Here is a 15,343-nt window from a genome sequence, read left to right on the forward strand (position 1 = left end):
GAGAGTTAAAAATTTCAAGTATTTAGGATCAACAGTTGCAGAGGACGGTGATCTGGGGGCAGAAATTTTGGCAGATGTCAGACCTTTGGACAAGGGCAAAGCCGCACTGGACCTGGAAGGCTTCTGGGTCTTGAATATTTCGTCGAGAACCATGTTCTTCCCTTCCTGGATGGTGGAACCAGGAGTGGACAGCATGCTGATGGCCCTCATACAGGCGAGGACCTGCCAAAAGGTATACTCCAACTCACATCTCTCCTGTTCAGAATGATAGTTCGGACTGGCCGCCTTTGGAAGATTCTAATTCTCCGAGTCTGAGGGGTCGTCCACCTCCAGGCTCACATCCACAGCCTGGGATAGGTTGGGGTCGTCAAATGAAACCGTGGATGGGCCTGCCACTGGGGACTGCATTGGCGCCTCAGCCTCCCTAGCTTCCCATGCCGCGGCGTTCTTAGGTTTCGTCTTCGTGTCCTACGGTTCCCTACACACAGGAAGTTCCTCCAGGGTCTTATGAGGGGAACCTGCAAGGTCTTCGAGGACTTAGACGAAGACTTGGTAGTAGGAGCTGGAGGCTCCTCCTCTGGAAGAGGAACAGAAACTGGACGCTGATCGGGAGACACTACCCCAATGTCTTGGTTGAAGGGATGAATCGCGATCTCCCTGGGCAAGCCTATGTCCCTAATCATCCTAGGATGGATGATGTCAGCGTAAGGTGGAGTTACGCCTCTCATCCGTCTCTTCTGCTTCTTGGTAATGACTTCCTTTGCTTTCACTGGCGTGAAAGGTAAGTTGGTCATACAAGAATCAAAAGTGGCATGGCCTTCAGTACACGATCGGGGTGAATGTGATCTGCGAGCTTCGTCTGCCGTCGACCTCCTTCCAGGGTCTTGACTCTGAACAGATGAACTAGACAAGGGTTCCAGAGGGATTCTAGGGGTTACCCTGACTGTAACAGAAGGGGTTTGTGGCAATGGAAGTGCCACCTTCAGAGCCTTCAGGATAGTAGACATGAAAGTCGATGCCCATGGAGGAAGCTCTGAACCCCTAGGTACACCCTGGAGGTCCCTAGAAGTGTCCTTTGGGTGAAACTCCAGAAGGATTGCCAGTCGACGGAGGAGATAACCTCTGAGGTAGGGGAACATGTTCCTTCGGACGTGGAGGAAGATCCGGACTAATAGGCACATTTGCAAACCTATCAGGACGCGCCTCGAACCCTTCTGGGAAGGATGTTGGTCTTTCACTCGAGGTGGAAGACGCAGAAGGGCGAGAGGAAGGTGTTAGATCCACACTTGCTCGCAATTCCGACACATATACTCGCGAATTGCTCACGAAATTCGGAGATTTGCTAGAGAAATCGCAAGAGTTACGCGGAAAATTGCGAACTTCATGTGTCAACAGACGCGATTCGCGAGCAGAAGTGCTCACAACAGGAGCACTAGGAGCCACAGAGGAAGAGGAAGGTCTAGCGCCTTCCTGCTGCCCCAGAGGAGCACCTACGTCCAACGAAATCGGCAGAGGAGGCCTCTAAATAGGGACTACTCTAGATGGAGAACGTGTCACAGCAGGATGCGTTTCCAAGCGCCGTGTGGGCGAGCGCTTCACTGAAACTCCCCATGCTGTGAAAGGCACTTAAAGTTTAGCTGGATGCCTGTCTGAGTAGTGGTCATTCTCATCATCAAATTCTGTCCGAGGTCGTTTGGAAGGTCTGGTTGAGAGCCTATGCGATGATGGACTGCGCGTACTCCTACCTCTACCTCTAGTCAAGGAACGTCTACACCTTGAGCGCAAGCGCGAGTACCGTCCTAGTGATCTAGATCTATAGCGCGAGCGTCTGGACCTAGGTCTAAACCTTGCTCATGATCGTGAAGAACGCGATAGCGAGACTCGTCCTCTTGAAGAGGAACGCCTCCAGCGAGAGCTTTGAGAGCTACGGTCTGGTGAGCGCGAAGCTCTAGAGCGTGAGCGTCTTCTAGGCGAGGAACGTTCTGATCATGATGACCTACAATTATTACAATCTTCCAATCGTCGTAAACAGCGAACAGGGGAAGAAGTTCCAGAAGGGCAAGGCGATGGCGATGCTCGACCCCTAGCGCTGCTGGTGGAAGGCACGCTGATCCCCAGAATATCGTCACCTGCAACATGAGGGTTCCTGTGGGAAAAAATAGAGTGTTGAGGGTTAAGGAGTGACGAGGTCCCACAATGGAGAGAGGATTCGTCGTCAGCGAGGCGAACGTGAACAATCACCTTGTCCACTTGTGAATGGGCCAGGGGAAGGCGACAGATGGACCTCGCACAGATCCAGAGCGTGAGATGTTGACGGCTCCTAAGAAGGATCACTCGTGGCACCATGCTGAAGGCGGCGCAGCAGCTCCTCCTTCAAAGGGGGCCCCGAAATCCCTAAGGACAACCACACCTGCAGCAGATCGGAAAGGAAGAAAACCTTGCCAGTGGCTGGAGGAGAAGTTGCTCCTCTAGGGAAAGCAACAACCCCCCCAGTACCCTGGGGTTGCCAAGGAGTTAAGCGATCTACGCTCCTTCTCGAACATCCCACATGAGAGCTCTTGAGAGAGATTTAGGGGTGCAAGAACAACTTGCGCCGCTCGCCCCTGAAGGAAAATGATCGCGCTTAGTCGTCTTCTTCCTACACCGCCCAATCTTCTCCCACTGAGAGGCAGACCACTCCCTACAATCTGCGCAGGGCAAACCCTGCTCGCATCGATGCCCTCGGCACGTAAGACACAGATAGTGCGGGTCGGTCTCTAACGATGACATGAAGGTCCCGCACGCAGCACCCTCTCACCACGGATACGTTCGCATGGTGAAGGCGATCACAGAAGAAGACACACACACCTGCAAAGAGAAAGCAAAAAATCAAAACGTCTAACGACAGTCGCAGGAGGAGAGCAGACACATCCGATCTCTACTGAGCCAAAAGAAAAAGTGACGTCTCTCACCACTGTGAGAGTATATATAGAGATGGCTGGGTATCCCCCCGCCACCCCTAGCCTACCTGCTTAAGCAGTTAGGCAGGGTTGCCACCTCACAATTAAAGTCTAACGACTATCTCCAGCTGCCGCTGAAAAAATAGCCACATAACTAACAGAAGGTTTGTTAGTATGGGAACAAAGTAATGTTCAACTAATCTCCCAGGCTTACTGCTGGCCAAGGAATTATGCCATGACCACTGGTAGAGAATTGCATAAAAACAACACAGACTTTCATTTCGGTGACACTACCGTGTATGAAATATTTATATGTTATACAATTATCCATTCTCAAAATAATGAATGAAATCATAGCTATGAAACTGAAAGGAGCCAACCTAAACCCAATGACATCTTGAATTAGTATTCAAGCAATGAAAGCCTCACTTAAATGACTGAGACTTATCAGAAAAAAACAGATCAAATGGCAAGATAAAATAGTAAATAATAGCAAAACAAAGAACTTACAGGTAACAAGTAGCAACTGCAAGTCTCTTCTTCAGGTGTTCTAGGAAAGTAGAGTGGAAACAAGATCTCATATATACTAACGTCAATCCCATTTACTACAAATATTATTCTCTCTAGAGTTGAACTATGGAGCTCCAAGAATCTTCTAACAGTTCCTGTAGAAAAAACATCTATTTAGTTACAGTACCTCTAACAATCAATCAACAATGTAATATATTATCTTACGTTTATTCAGTGTTTGTATAAGAATTTTTCATTGATGGCCTGTGCAGTTTCAACCTATCTTCTTCATAAGTATATTAACATTACCATGATAAATATTATTGTTGCTACTGAACAGGCTTAGATACCAAAAATATCAAAATAAAAGCATAATGCTGATGGGTTAAGTTGAAAAAAAAAGAAAATCTACACATAAATCTCATTAAGTCATCAAAAGACTGTCTCATTTCTAAAAACACAAAACATTTCTCCATTGCATGCAAAATGAAACAAGTAAAAATCTTTCCATTTACTTACGTAATGCAATATGGGCACCTTGATCAGGAGGGTATCCTCGTTTCACCGAATTTATTACACAAAATGCAAGGGTCTTTATTTTTCTGTCCACCGCACACTCCAGAGTACGCCTGTTTGGAAAAGAGCACATGAATCTGCGGTGTTCATATAGACCCAGATAGAGAGCAATACAAAAGACAGAAGACACTTATATATATACATCAAATTGACAAATGGAAATGATATAAAACAATTGAATTATTAAAATGTAAAATTAATCTAAAAGTAAAAAAAAACCAACACTCTGAAAAATTAAGGAATAACCAACACTCATAATGTTTGGAGTTTTTTCCTTGCCAAAAACCAGAACAATTACAAACAAAAAATTCTTTTTTTTCTAAATTAAAGAAGAGGGATGTGCAGGAGTATACTCACTTTGAAAAGCAAATAATATATAATACCACATAAACCCATAAGGACAAGTAGAAAGAAAGTCAAGTTACCCATGCATCTATCTAAAAAAAAACGAAAATAATGAACAATATTGGGTGCACTATAACTGTTATTTGTTAATAATTTGTAATGTCTCGTGTAAGAAGTTAAATAAAAAACTTAATAAATTTGTAGACTTGAACAAGGCTGATCTGACTATCTAATAATACATGAATCTTTGCTAAAAGTGGAAAGAGGTTATAAATAAAAAAAAAAAAAACTCACATTTTCCTATTGTGACAAAGAATAAAAGAAAATTAGTATTTGACATCCACTGAAATACAAAGCTGGCTTCTCATCTTTTGATCATCCAATTTGGGCAAGAGGAAAGACAACATACCCAGGATAAAATAAACTATGAGCACCCCTTTACTTAAACTATTTCTTTAATCTACACACACAAAAATACAAAATGCTTATGACTGACAGTCTTTTGTTACTGCTATCTATTTCAACTTGTGTGAAACTCATTTCTATAGTCATCTTTTTTTAGTGAGGCAGATTTGCACCGACTCGCCAGGGGGCCCTTTTAGCTCAGAAAAGTTTCCTGATGCCTGATTGGTTGGACAAGATAGTTCTAACCAATCAGCAATCAGGAAACTTTTCTGAGCTAAAAGGGCACCGCTGCGAGTCGGTGTAAATGCACCTCATTAAAAGAAATTTACTACAGTAACATTATCTTAAAAAGTCATTTCCCCTCTGAGTTCAATTCTCAGAGCTAATTAGTAGCTGGCTTAAATGCATACAAACTTACATGGACTCCACTTATATAATGTTAATTATAAACAAAGCCCTACTGAGTGTTTTATATTATTCGGGGTAGTTGTACATATTCATCGCTAACTGTAGGTCTTGGATATCAAGAAATTTTTCTCAATATAACATGAAATTTCTATTGGAAAGAATTGTTAATAAAAATTATATTTTAATTATAAAATAAATTTTTGAATATACTTACCCGGTGAATATATATAGCTGCAACTCTGTTGCTCGACAGACAAAAAACTTGTAAAAAACTCGCCAGCGATCGCTATACAGGTTGCGGGTGTGCCCATCAGCGCCAACTGTCGGCCAGATACCATACTCAATGTAAACAAAGACTCAATTTCTTCTCATCCCACTGCGTCTCTATTGGGGAGGAAGGGAGGGTCGTTTAATTTATATATTCACCGGGTAAGTATATTCAAAAATTTATTTTATAATTAAAATATCATTTTTAAATATTTAACTTAGCCGGTGAATATATATAGCTGATTCACACCCAGGGTGGTGGGTAGAGACCAGTTAAATATGTTTACATCTTATGAGCTAAGAGTTTTTATTTCATTTTAGAAGTTATCAATATAACAAAAACAAAATAAATAGGTACCTGGTAAGGAAGTCGACTTAGACGATTACTCTGCCTTATAAGTACGTCTTCCTTACGGAGCCTCGCGATCCTCTTAGGATGCTGACAGACCCCTAGGAGCTGAAGTATCAAGGGCTGCAACCCATACAACAGGACCTCATCAAACCCCTAATCTGGGCGCTCTCAAGAAATGACTTTGACCACCCGCCAAATCAACCAGGATGCGAAAGGCTTCTTAGCCTTCCGGACAACCCATAAAAACAACATTAAAAACATTTCAAGAGACAGATTAAAAGGATATGGAATTAGGGAATTGTAGTGGTTGAGCCCTCACCCACTACTGCACTCGCTGCTACGAATGGTCCCAGTGTGTAGCAGTTCTCGTAAAGAGACTGGACATCTTTTAAGTAAAAAGACGCGAACACTGACTTGCTTCTCCAATAGGTTGCGTCCATTATACTTTGCAGAGATCTATTTTCCTTAAAGGCCACGGAAGTTGCTACAGCTCTAACTTCGTGCGTCTTCACTTTAAGCAAAGCTCGGTCTTCCTCACTCAGATGTGAATGAGCTTCTCGTATTAACAATCTGATAAAGTATGACAAAGCATTCTTTGACATAGGCAAGGATGGTTTCTTAACTGAACACCATAAAGCTTCAGATTGGCCTCGTAAAGGTTTAGTACGCTTTAAATAGAACTTAAGAGCTCTAACAGGGCATAAGACTCTTTCTAGTTCATTGCCTACGATCTCCGATAAGCTGGGAATATCGAAAGATTTAGGCCAAGGCCGAGAAGGCAGCTCATTTTTGGCTAGAAAACCAAGTTGCAGCGAACAAGTAGCTTTTTCCGACGAAAATCCAATGTTCTTGCTGAAGGCATGAATCTCACTGACTCTTTTAGCCGAGGCTAAGCATACCAGGAAAAGAGTCTTAAGAGTGAGATCTTTCAGGGAGGCTGATTGTAACGGCTCAAACCTGTCTGACATGAGGAATCTTAGTACCACGTCTAAATTCCATCCAGGGGTAGCCAAACGACGCTCCTTGGTGGTCTCAAAAGACTTAAGGAGGTCTTGCAGATCTTTATTGTTGGAAAGATCTAAGCCTCTATGCCGGAAGACCGATGCCAACATGCTTCTGTAGCCCTTGATAGTGGGAGCTGAAAGGGATCGTCCTTTTCTCAGGTATAAGAGAAAATCAGCTATTTGAGCTACAGAGGTACTGGTCGAGGATACAGAAACTGACTTGCACCAGTCTCGGAAGACTTCCCACTTCGATTGGTAGACTCTAATGGTAGACGCTCTCCTTGCTCTAGCAATCGCACTGGCTGCCTCCTTCGAAAAGCCTCTAGCTCTCGAGAGTCTTTCGATAGTCTGAAGGCAGTCAGACGAAGAGCGTGGAGGCTTTGGTGTACCTTCTTTACGTGTGGCTGACGTAGAAGGTCTACCCTTAGAGGAAGACTTCTGGGAACGTCTACTAACCATCGAAGTACCTCGGTGAACCATTCTCTCGCGGGCCAGAGGGGAGCAACTAACGTCAACCTTGTCCCTTCGTGAGAGGCGAACTTCTGCAGTACCTTGTTGACAATCTTGAACGGTGGGAATGCGTAGAGATCCAGATGTGAACAATCTAGGAGGAAGGCATCTATATGTATTGCTGCTGGGTCCGGGACTGGAGAGCAATAGATTGGAAGCCTCTTGGTCAGCGAGGTTGCAAAGAGATCTATGGTTGGTTGACCCCAAGTGGCCCAAAGTCTCTTGCACACATCCTTGTGGAGGGTCCATTCGGTTGGAATTACTTGCCCTTTCCGACTGAGACAATCTGCTATGACGTTCAAGTCGCCTTGGATGAACCTCGTTACTAGGGAGATGTCTTGACCTTTTGACCAGATGAGCAGGTCCCTTGCGATCTCGTACAACGTCAGTGAGTGGGTACCTCCTTGTTTGGAGATGTACGCCAAGGCCGTGGTGTTGTCCGAGTTTACTTCCACCACTTTGCCTCGAAGGAGATACTCGAAGCTTTTCAAGGCCAGATGAACTGCCAACAGCTCCTTGCAGTTGATATGCATGCTCCTTTGACTCGAGTTCCACAGGCCTGAGCATTCCCGACTGTCCAGTGTCGCGCCCCAGCCCAAGTCCGATGCGTCCGAGAAGAGAACGTGGTTGGGAGTCTGAACAGCCAGGGGAAGACCCTCTCTTAGGTTGATATTGTCCTTCCACCAAGTCAGACAAGACTTTATCTTTCCGGAAATCGGGATCGAGACCGCCTCTAGCGTCTTGTCCTTTTTCCAGTGAAAAGCCAGATGGTATTGAAGAGGACGGAGGTGTAGTCTTCCTAGTGATACAAATTGTTCCAGGGATGACAGCGTCCCTACCAGACTCATCCACAGCCTGACTGAGCAGTGTTCCTTCTTCAGCATCTTCTGGATGGATAGCAGGGCTTGATCTATTCTGGGGGCCGACGGAAAAGCCCGAAAAGCTAGACTGTGAATCTCCATCCCTAAATACAGAATAGTTTGGGATGGGACCAGCTGCGACTTTTCCAAATTGACTAGGAGTCCCAATTCCTTGGTCAGATCTAGAGTCCACTTTAGATCCTTCAGACAGCGACGACTGGAAGAGGCTCTGAGAAGCCAGTCGTCCAAATAAAGGGAGGCTCGGATGTCCGATAAGTGGAGGAATTTGGCTACATTCCTCATCAGCCTCGTAAACACGAGAGGAGCTGTGCTTAGGCCAAAGCACAGGGCCCGAAACTGGTAAACCACATCTTCGAAGACGAATCTCAGAAAAGGTTGGGAGTCTGAGTGAATGGGGATATGGAAGTAGGCGTCCCTTAGGTCTAGCGAGACCATCCAGTCTTCCTTCCTGACCGCTGCTAAGACTGACTTTGTGGTCTCCATGGAGAACTTTGTCTTTGTGACAAAGACATTCAGAGCACTGACGTCTAGCACCAGTCTCCAACCTCCTGTCTTCTTCGCAACTAGGAAGAGACGGTTGTAAAATCCCGGTGATCGAAGGTCCGAGACTTTGACCACCGCTCCCTTCTCTAGCAAAAGAGACACTTCCAGTTTCAGGGCTTGTCTCTTTTCTTCCTCTCTGTACCTGGGAGAGAGATCGATGGGGGACGTCGCTAGAGGGGGTTTGCGTACAAAAGGGATTTTGTACCCCTCTCTGAGTAACTTCACAGATTGTTGATCTGCGCCTCTCTTCTCCCAGGCTTGCCAGAAGTTCTTGAGTCTGGCTCCCACTGCTGTCTGAAGTTGCGGGCAGTCAGACTCTGCCCTTGGAGGACTTAGGTCCTTTCCTCTTCCCTCGTTTCCCTTCGGCACGAGCACCTCCTCTGCTGGAGGCTCTGCCACGAAAGGGCGGAATAAAGCGAGACGCTGGAGTGTCTATACTCGGTCTAGCAGAGAATGTAGGCAAAGGGGGAGCTTTGCGAGCCGAGGACGCAACTAGATCATGGGTGTCCTTCTGAACTAACGATGCGGCAATTTCCTTTACCAAGGCTTCAGGAAACAGGCACTTGGAAAGGGGAGCAAAGAGAAGTTCGGATCTCTGGCATGGCGTAACTCCAGCAGACAGGAACGAACAGAGAGACTCTCGCTTCTTCAGGACTCCGGACGTGAATGAGGCAGCTAGCTCATTGGACCCATCACGGACGGCCTTGTCCATGCAGGACATAATGAGCAAGGAAATATCCTTATCTACCGAAGAGATTTTCCTGCTCAGGGCTCCTAAGCACCAGTCTAAAAAGTTAAAGACTTCGAAAGCCCTAAATATCCCTTTAAGAAGGTGGTCCAGGTCCGATGGTGACCAACAAACCTTCGAGCGTCTCATGGCAAGGCGGCGGGGAGAGTCTACAGGACATGAGAAGTCGCCCTGGGCAGAGGCAGGAACTCCCAAGCCGAGAACTTCTCCCGTGGCATACCAGACGCTCGATCTAGAAGAGAGTTTAGATGGGGGAAAGGCAAATGCTGTCTTCCCTAACCTCTTCTTAGACTCTAACCAGTCTCCCAACAGCCGCAAAGCTCTCTTGGATGAGCGTGAGAGAACGAGTTTCGTAAAGGCAGGTGCGGTAGCAGGCACTCCTAATACAAACTCTGACGGAGGAGAACGAGGAGCCACAGAAACAAAGTGGTCCGGAAACATCTCCTTGAAAACAGCCATGACTTTTCTAAAGTCCAATGATGGATGAGATGGCTTAGGCTCGTCCAGTTCCGAAGGTTGATCGTCTTGTGGTTCAGCAACGTCCTCATCAGATAGTTCCTCATCCGAAAACTGATGAGGAAACGGCAACGGAGTGGGCAACGTCTGGCTCGCTGAGTCCGGTCGCACTGGTGCATGCGTGACGGAGCCGGACGCAACGTCATGGAACTGCTGCACAGTCTGTGAACTGTCAACAACCATGGGTGCGCGAGGACGCACAGCGTCCACCCGAGACTGTCTAGACCGTCTGGGTTGTGCAGTCAACACCATACCGGGTTGCGGAGGTTGACGCACCGCGTCAAAACAAGTCACTTCTGATGGTTGCTGAACGTCCTGAACGTCAACAACCACCTCCGTGCGTCGCCTAACGTCAACGTGCGGCTGGCAACCCACACTGGGTTGCATGGGAGGAGGAACCACCTCAACTGGTAGACGCGAGAAGGTAACCTCAGCATCAACAGGACGCACAACAGACCGCTTGGAAGGTTGTTGGCCAGAAGGTTCAGCAGCAACCTTCTCTGAATTAAAGTCCTCCATCAAGGACGCAAGCTTGGACTGCATAACTTGCAGCAAAGCCCATTTAGGGTCTACGGGAGTAGGTGCGGCAACAGACGGGGTTAGCGACTGAGGCGGTACCGCTTTGCCTCTCTTAGGCGGTGAGCAGTCATCAGATGACGGCAACGAGTCCGAACTGACCCAGTGGCTACAACCGGGACGTTGGACTTGTCCTGAAGGGACCGACTTACGTTTCAAAGGTCGTGAGACCTTGGTCCAAAGTTTCTTACAAGAAACACCTTCAGACGACGAGGTAAAAACGGGCTCTCTCGTCTTACGTAGGTAGGGCCGATCTTGGGGAGATACGCCTGATACCATGGAGGGAACGTCTGTTCGCTGATCAAGGCCTCTCGAACCCATGCGTCGTACGACATTGCTTCTCCCCTGGGCTTGGGAGCTTGCAAGAGGTCCCGGACTAGGAGGACGACAGGCACGAACAGACGAACCCTCAAGTGCAACACTGTTCACAACACTTTCACTAGGCACTTTATCACTTCCCGCGGCACTTTGGCACTTTAGCTCCTTAACATCCGCCATGAGTTGATTGCGGTCACTTGCAAGGGACTCAACTCTCTCCCCCAGGGCATGGATAGCACGCATCATGTCAGCCATCGATGGTTCCTGAGTGCTAGGAGGGGGGTTAGGAACAACCACTACAGGGGAAGGAATAGGTTGAGGGGCATGAGGAGAGGAAAAATCTATCGACCTAGAAGAACTTCTCCTTAATCTATCTCTCTCTAGCCTGCGTGTGTACTTCTCAAATTCGATAAAATCGAATTCCGAAAGGCCCACGCATTCCTCACACCGATCTTCCAATTGACAGGTTTTACCCCGACAATTGGAACAAACAGTGAGAGGGTCGAAAGAAGCCTGAAAGGTCAGCCATTTTGAATTGGTCAAGGGAAAATTCCAAAAAACGGTCTAAGTCATCAACAATGAATCCGATACAAAAAAGAGTTCAAGGATTTATTTGAAGAAAAACCCTGCACAGCGAAAGCTCAAAACCAAAATAGAGTACTTCACCAAAGATGATGGAAAAAACTCCAGGTTTCAACAGCGAGTAATGTACGTCTTGTCGACACGTCGACAGAGAAGAAATTGAGTCTTTGTTTACATTGAGTATGGTATCTGGCCGACAGTTGGCGCTGATGGGCACACCCGCAACCTGTATAGCGATCGCTGGCAAGTTTTTTACAAGTTTTTTGTCTGTCGAGCAACAGAGTTGCAGCTATATATATTCACCGGCTAAGTTAAATATTTAAAAAACTAAAGTATGTGATTCTGACTAAACTAAAACAAGAAATTAACACTGAAATTATCATCTTAAGAAAAATGTTATTTTCATTAGTAAAATAAATTTTTGAATATACTTACCCGATAATCATGTAGCTGTCAACTCCGTTGCCCGACAGAATTCTACGGACGGGATACGCCAGCGATCGCTATACAAGAGGGGGGTGTACTCACCAGCGCCACCTGTGGCCAGGTACTGCAGTACTTCTTGTTGACACCACCTCAATTTTTCCTCGGTCCACTGGTTCTCTATGGGGAGGAAGGGTGGGTCAATTAAATCATGATTATCGGGTAAGTATATTCAAAAATTTATTTTACTAATGAAAATAACATTTTTCAATATTAATCTTACCCGATAATCATGTAGCTGATTCACACCCAGGGAGGTGGGTGAAAACCAGTGTACATGTATATCAAGAAGCTAAGTATCCCGTATTTCATATTATCAGTTATTCAAAATAACAATGAAATTATAAGTACCTGGTAAGGAAGTCGACTTGAACCATTACTCTGCCTTTAATAAGTTCGTCTTCCTTACTGAGCGCAGCGTTCCTCTTAGGAGGCTGAACAACTCTAAGGTGCTGAAGTATAAAGGGCTGCAACCCATACTAAAGGACTTCTACACAACCTCTAACCTAGGCGCTTCTCAAGAACGAATTGACCACCCGCCAAATCAACTAGGATGCGGAAGGCTTCTTAGCCTACCGTAACAACCCAAAAACAACAATAAAAGCATTCAAGAGAAAGGTTAAAAAAGGTTATGGGATTAAGGGAATGTAGTGGCTGAGACCTCACCTACTACTGCACTCGCTGCTACGAATGGTCCCAGGGTGTAGCAGTTCTCGTAAAGAGACTGGACATCTTTGAGATAAAATGATGCAAACACTGACTTGCTCCTCCAATAGGTTGCATCCATAATACTCTGCAGAGAACGGTTCTGTTTGAAGGCCATCGAAGTAGCTACAGCTCTCACTTCGTGGGTCCTTACCTTCAGCAAAGCAAGGTCTTCATCCTTCATGTGAGAATGAGCTTCTCTAATCAGAAGCCTTATGTAATACGAAACTGCGTTTTTGGACATAGGCATCGAAGGTTTCTTGATGGCACACCATAAGGCCTCTGATTGTCCTCGTATAGGTTTTGACCTTTTAAGATAGTACTTTAGAGCTCTGACAGGGCAAAGAACTCTCTCTAGCTCGTTACCCACCATGTTGGAAAGGCTAGGAATTTCGAACGATCTAGGCCAAGGATGTGAAGGAAGTTCATTTTTTGCCAAAAACCCGAGCTGTAAGGAACATGTTGCTGTTTCGGATGTGAATCCTATGTTCCTGCTGAAGGCGTGAACCTCACTAACTCTTTTGGCTGTTGCAAGGCAGACGAGGAAAAGAGTTTTGAGAGTAAGGTCTTTGAAAGAGGCTGACTGGAGAGGTTCAAATCTAGGAGACATAAGGAACCTTAAGACTACGTCTAGATTCCAGCCTGGAGTGGACAAGCGACGTTCTTTAGAGGTCTCGAAAGACTTAAGGATGTCCTGTAGATCCTTGTTGGAGGAAAGATCCAAGCCTCTGTGGCGGAAAACTGATGCCAACATACTTCTGTACCCTTTGATCGTAGGAGCCGAAAGAGATCTAACATTCCTAAGATGTAACAGGAAGTCAGCAACTTGGGTTACAGAGGTATTGGTAGAGGAAACTGCATTGGCTCTGCACCAGCTTCGGAAGACTTCCCACTTGGATTGATAGACTCTGCGAGTGGATATCCTCCTTGCTCTGGCAATCGCTCTGGCTGCCTCCTTCGAAAACCCTCTAGCTCTAGAGAGTCTTTCGATAGTCTGAAGGCAGTCAGACGAAGAGCGTGGAGGCTTGGGTGTACCTTCTTTACGTGAGGTTGACGTAGAAGGTTCACTCTTAGAGGGAGAGTCCTGGGAACGTCGACCAGCCATTGCAGTACCTCTGTGAACCATTCTCTTGCAGGCCAAAGGGGAGCAACCAACGTCAGCCGTGTCCCTTCGTGAGAGACGAACTTCTGAATAACTCTGTTGATGATCTTGAACGGCGGGAATGCATATAGATCGAGATGGGACCAATCCAGCAGAAAAGCATCCACGTGAACTGCTGCCGGGTCTGGAATTGGGGAACAGTACAATGGGAGCCTCTTGGTCATGGAGGTGGCGAACAGATCTATCGTTGGCTGACCCCACAAGGTCCAAAGTCTGTTGCACACGTTCTTGTGAAGGGTCCATTCTGTGGGGATGACTTGACCCTTCCTGCTGAGGCGATCTGCCGAGACATTCATGTTGCCCTGAATGAATCTCGTTACCAGCGTGAGGTTTAGACTTCTTGACCAAATGAGGAGGTCCCTTGCTATCTCGTACAGCTTCCTCGAATGAGTCCCTCCCTGCTTGGAGATGTATGCCAAGGCTGTGGTGTTGTCGGAGTTCACCTCCACCACCTTGTTTAGCAGGAGGGACTTGAAGTTCATTAAGGCCAGATGTACTGCCAACAACTCCTTGCAATTGATGTGAAGCGTTTCCTGTTCCTTGTTCCATGTTCCCGAGCATTCCTGTCCGTCCAAGGTCGCGCCCCAGCCCGAGTCTGATGCGTCCGAATAGAGATGAAGATTGGGGGTCTGAACAGCTAACGAGAGACCCTCCTTGAGAAGGATGTTGCTCTTCCACCACGTGAGAGTGGTCTTCATCTCTTTGGTAACAGGAATAGAGACCGCTTCGAGCGTCATATTCTTGTCCCAGTGAGCTGCTAGATGGTATTGAAGGGGGCGGAGGTGGAGTCTCCCTAACTCGGTGAACAGGGCTAACGATGACAGGGTCCCTGTTAGACTCATCCACTGTCTCACCGAGCATCTGTTCCTCTTCAGCATGCTCAGGATGCACTCTAGGGCTTGGTTGATTCTTGGGGCCGACGGAAAAGCCCGAAAAGCTTGACTCCGAATCTCCATTCCCAGGTAAACGATAGTTTGGGAAGGAATAAGCTGGGACTTCTCTAAGTTGACCAAAAGACCCAGTTCCTTGGTCAAGTCCAAAGTCCATCTGAGACTCTCCAGACAGCGACGACTTGTGGGGGCTCTTAAAAGCCAGTCGTCTAAATAAAGGGAGGCTCTGATGTCCGCCAAGTGGAGGAATTTGGCAATATTCCTCATCAGTCGCGTAAACACCATAGGTGCTGTGCTTAGGCCAAAACACAGGGCTTGGAATTGGTACACAACCTTTCCAAAAACGAATCTCAGAAAAGGTTGGGAGTCTGGATGAATGGGGACGTGAAAGTAGGCGTCTTTCAGATCCAACGAGACCATCCAGTCCTCCTGCCTGACCGCTGCTAGGACCGACTTCGTCGTCTCCATAGTGAACGTCTGCTTGGTGACATAAGCATTGAGCGCACTGACGTCCAGCACCGGTCTCCAACCTCCTGTCTTCTTGGCCACCAGGAAGAGACGGTTGTAAAAGCCCGGGGATTGATGATCCCGGACTATCACCACTGCCTCCTTCTGTAACAGGA

General features: G+C 46.6%; 1 protein-coding gene across 5 annotated transcripts in view; it reads right to left on the reverse strand.

Annotated features, from left to right (window-relative positions):
• LOC137631052 (protein GDAP2 homolog) overlaps positions 1-15,343 on the reverse strand; it is a 97,241-nt gene that overhangs the window by 12,490 nt on the left and 69,408 nt on the right. For all 5 annotated transcript variants that reach the window (XM_068362640.1, XM_068362639.1, XM_068362643.1 and 2 more), the window contains 2 exons: positions 3,969-4,078; positions 3,450-3,604 (listed from right to left, as the gene is read on the reverse strand). In XM_068362640.1, the coding sequence (XP_068218741.1) occupies positions 3,450-3,604; positions 3,969-4,078 (265 nt within the window). The remainder of the gene's footprint in view (positions 1-3,449; positions 3,605-3,968; positions 4,079-15,343) is intronic.

The sequence above is a fragment of the Palaemon carinicauda genome, chromosome 39, assembly GCF_036898095.1.
Source record: "Palaemon carinicauda isolate YSFRI2023 chromosome 39, ASM3689809v2, whole genome shotgun sequence".
NCBI lineage: Eukaryota > Metazoa > Arthropoda > Malacostraca > Decapoda > Palaemonidae > Palaemon > Palaemon carinicauda.